This window comes from Pelophylax lessonae (genome assembly GCF_965119305.1).
Source record: "Pelophylax lessonae genome assembly, chromosome: 6".
Taxonomy (NCBI): Eukaryota; Metazoa; Chordata; class Amphibia; order Anura; family Ranidae; genus Pelophylax; species Pelophylax lessonae.
The window spans coordinates 1,157,604-1,162,257 of record NC_138773.1 but is presented as its reverse complement, the minus strand read 5'-3'; the positions used below and the strand labels follow the sequence as shown (position 1 = coordinate 1,162,257).

General features: G+C 43.3%; 1 protein-coding gene across 1 annotated transcript; it reads left to right on the top strand.

Annotated features, from left to right (window-relative positions):
- Nucleotides 1-2,400: 2,400 nt before the first annotated feature.
- LOC309557756 (general transcription factor II-I repeat domain-containing protein 2-like) lies at nucleotides 2,401-4,450 on the top strand (the record flags this gene model as incomplete). Its single annotated transcript, XM_082260523.1, has 2 exons — nucleotides 2,401-4,339; nucleotides 4,420-4,450. One exon carries the CDS (start codon nucleotides 2,401-2,403, stop codon nucleotides 4,333-4,335), a length of 1,935 nt encoding a protein of 644 aa, XP_082116649.1. The 3' UTR covers nucleotides 4,336-4,339; nucleotides 4,420-4,450.
- Nucleotides 4,451-4,654: the final 204 nt, after the last annotated feature.

Sequence of the window (4,654 nt, the reverse complement as noted above, 5' to 3'; positions counted from 1 at the left end):
CTTAGACTTGTAGCATCAAGGTTTGAATTTAGTGCAGTATGATTGGTTTAATTTTTATTATCTTGTATTTTTAGGCTAATTTTGGCCATAGTAAATGGGTCAGTTATGATGTATTCTTAATAATAGATTAACTTAATAGTTTATTTTACCAAAGACTATCTGGACTTTTAACAAGACTCAGTGCATGGTGTAACAAGTTTTGTCCATGCATTTCTTTAAACATTGTGTTGTGAACATCTGTTGGCTGAGAGAAGTCACGTGTCAAATCTGTTAGATTTTGTTACCATCTTTTGTGTACTCTTGGTAGGCTATTAATCGTATTCTAGTAGTCATTGGTTTTGGTTACCTAAATATTCTGTAATAATATTCTTTGATTACATTTCTCACATTACCTGTGTGATACATTTTATTGAAATAGTTCCACATTTTTTTTATTATTATTATTATACAGGATTTATATAGTGCCAACAGTTTGCACAGCGCTTTACAATTTGAGGGAAGACAATACAGTTCAGAACAGGAGGAACTAGAAATAAACATTTTGTGTTTATTACCAGTTATATTTTTTGACATTTATTCTGCACTGAAGTATTTAATAAATATATATATTTTTGCACAAAACTGTATTCTTCTTATCTTCAGTTTAGTGACACTTAAAACGATCTCGTATTTTTGTTGATTTATGGAAATAAGTTAAGAACCTCCTTACTTACAGATCTTTGCTTATTTGCATAAATAGACTCTGTTTATCAGAGCAGTATAAACATTCTGACAGCTTACACCCCACAGTCCCCAAAGAACACAGTGTGAATAAATCACCAGGACGAGATGGCTTACACCCAAGAGTTCTCGATTCACTTAGTGCAGGGGTCGGCAACCCGCGGCTCCGGAGCCGCATGTGGCTCTTTTACTTCTTTGCCGCGGCTCCGGGGCGGATACTAGCGAGGGGAGGAGGCGCTCCTCACTGTACTGGCTGTGACTCGCATGGGGGCGGTGCGTGCGTTAGTCACGCACCGTCCCGACGTCACCTTCCCGCCCGCTGTCAGATCGGAGGGCAGCGGCGCGCATGCAGGAGAAGGATGACGTCCATCCAGACTCCCGTGCCAGGCACCAGTGTGAGGTAAGTGAACTTATGCCTGGGGGGGAGCCTGAGCGCGGCCCGGCTCACACACTGCATTGAAGGGGGTTATGTATGGTGGTCTCTGCAAGTGATGCCCCGGCCCACACACTGCATTGAAGGGGGTTATGTATGGTGGTCTCTGCAAGTGATGCCCCGGCCCACACACTGCATTGAAGGGGGTTATGTATGGTGGTCTCTGCAAGTGATGCCCCGGCCCACACACTGCATTGAAGGGGGCATGTATGGTGGTCTCTGCATATTCAGGGGGCATGGAAGTGAAGTGATGCCTCAGGGGGGGGGGACCTGGCCCACACACTGCATTGAAAGGGGCATGTATGGTGGTCACTACTACATTGAAAGGGGCATGTATGGTGGTCACTACATTGAAAGGGGCATGTATGGTGGTCACTACATTGAAAGGGGCATGTATGGTGGTCACTACTACATTGTAAGGGGCATGTATGCTGGTCACTACATTGAAAGGGGCATGTATGGTGGTCACTACATTGAAAGGGGCATGTATGGTGGTCACTACATTGAAAGGGGCATGTATGGTGGTCACTACTACATTGTAAGGGGCATGTATGCTGGTCACTACATTGAAAGGGGCATGTATGGTGGTCACTACATTGAAAGGGGGCATGTATGGTGGTCACTACTACATTGAAAGGGGCATGTATGCTGGTCACTACATTGAAAGGGGCATGTATGGTGGTCACTACATTGAAAGGGGCATGTATGGTGGTCACTACTACATTGTAAGGGGCATGTATGCTGGTCACTACATTGAAAGGGGCATGTATGGTGGTCACTACATTGAAAGGGGCATGTATGGTGGTCACTACTACATTGTAAGGGGCATGTACGCTGGTCACTACATTGAAAGGGGCATGTATGGTGGTCACTACTACATTGTAAGGGGCATGTATGCTGGTCACTACATTGAAAGGGGCATGTATGGTGGTCACTACTACATTGTAAGGGGCATGTATGCTGGTCACTACATTGAAAGGGGCATGTATGGTGGTCACTACATTGAAAGGGGGCATGTATGGTGGTCACTACTACATTGTAAGGGGCATGTATGCTGGTCACTACATTGAAAGGGGCATTATTAATTATTATTTACATCAGACACTGATTATTATTTATGGTACACTGGGGCCCTGATTAATTTTCTATGGCATTTTGGGGCATTGATTATTGGGCATAGCAAATTTTGCTATGGGGCCCTCTGATTTCTAATTACGTCCCTTTTTTGGACCCCCGGTAGGCCAGCCATGGATAAAGGCAAGAAAAGAAAAATTTCTGAAGAAAACAGAGTGTTTAATGATACATGGACAGAATCATTTGCATTCTCTACTGACAAGACTGGTTTACCAGTATGCTTAATATGTGGTGAGAAATTTGCAAACAACAAAAAGTCGAATATTGCAAGACATTTCCAGAATAAACACACAGCCTTTGCTGAAAAATATCCAGATGGAGATGAGAGACGAAAAGCCGTTGCAGAACTTATGAGGAAGGTTGATAGGAGCAAAAATAATTTCAAGAAGTGGGTGAAGTCTGCAAATTCCACAACATATGCTAGTTTTGTAGCCGCTCAGGAAATAGTCAAGCACGGGAAGCCGTTCACAGATGGAGAGTATATAAAAGAAGCATTCATTAAGATTTCGGAACATCTATACATGGACTTCAAAAACAAGAATGAAATTGTGCAGAAAATCAAAGACATGCCTCTCTCTGCGAAGACTGTCAAAGACAGAACCCTAAAAATGGCAGAAAACATTAGCAAGCAGCAAATTCAAGACATTAATTCAGCTGTGGCTTACTCCATCGCCTGTGATGAGTCCAAAGATAAAGGTGATATTGAACAAATAGCGCTGTTCTGCCGATATGTGAACTCTTTTGGGCCACAGGAAGAACTGATTGAGCTGATACCACTAAAAGACCAAACAAGGGGTGAGGATGTCTGTAAGGCTGTCCTGGACTTTTTAAGTGCTAAAAAAATAAACACCAACCACCTGGTCTCAGTCGCTACTGATGGGGCACCGAGCATGAGAGGAGCACAGAAGGGCTTTGTGGCTCTACTGCAGAAGGCACTGGGTAGAACGCTGCTGTCATTTCATTGCATCCTGCACCAAGAGGCATTGTGTGCTCAAACATTTCCCCCCGAATGCACAAAAGTGATGGATGTGGTCATTCAGATTGTTAATAAGATAATGGCAAAGGGTTTAAACCACCGTCAGTTCCGTTTGCTATTGGATGAGGTGGAAAGCACATATTCTGACCTCCTGCTCCACAACAAGGTCCGGTGGCTGTCCAGAGGCGAGGTGCTAAAACGCTTTGTCACATGTTTGGAAGAAGTAAAAACCTTCCTGGCCAGCAAAGAGCTCACCTTTGCTGAGCTGGAACAGCCAGAGTGGCTGGAAAAATTACATTTTATGGTAGACATGACAGCCCATCTAAACACGCTAAATACAACCCTTCAGGGGAAAGGAGGCACAGCCCTGCACATGCTGGAGGAGGTTTTGGCATTCGAGCGCAAGTTGACAGTGTTTGTCAAAGATTTCCAGAGAGGTACACTGTCTCACTTTCCCTCTTTGAGAGAGTTCAAACAAAGTCATGATACGATAAATGTGGAATATTTCACGTCTGCAATCACCGCAATGCAAAGCTCGTTTGGGAAACGATTCTGTGAGTTCAGAGAGGAAAAAACCACATTATCCTTCCCTGTCACTCCCCTGGCGATCGATCCATCCCTATTGAATATGACTGCATTTGCAGGTGTAAGTCAACCTGATCTTGAGATGGAACTGGCCGATATAGCCGACAAAGATATATGGGTGTCCAAGTTCAAATGCTTGACCGCTACTCTTGAGGATGTTGCCCGTCAGAAGGCCATTCTGGCTCAGAATCATAAATGGAGTGACATTGAAAACCTTCCCAAACAGGACAAACTTGTATTTGAAACATGGAATGCCATCCCCAACACTTATATAAACATGAAAAAGTATGCATTTGGAGTCCTGTCGATCTTCGGTTCCACATATGTATGTGAGCAGGTCTTCTCCAACATGAACTATATTAAAAACAAACAACGATCACGCCTCACAGATGACAGCTTGCAAGCCTGTGTGAAAATGAAGGTGACATCTTACAGCCCTGATGTGCAGACACTGAGCACTGAGGTTCAGGAGCAAAAGTCCCATTAACCAGGTAAATTAAATATTTTAATTAGCTATTAATTTGCAAAAATATATTTTACATTGTTAAGTGAAAGTCCTTTTTTTCTTCAGATTGACAGCTGACTGCACGATCCTGTGTATATATAGCATTAAGGTAAGAAACAATATATGCAGTGTTATATTTGTTTTAAATGTCGCAATGGTTTTGCGGCTCCCAGTTTTTTTTTTTCTTCGGAAACGGGTCCAAGTGGCTCTTTTTGTCTTAAAGGTTGCAGACCCCTGATATAGGCAGTCATAGCTATGCTGAAACATGTGAATGAGATGATAGAGGAGGTCACAGGCATGC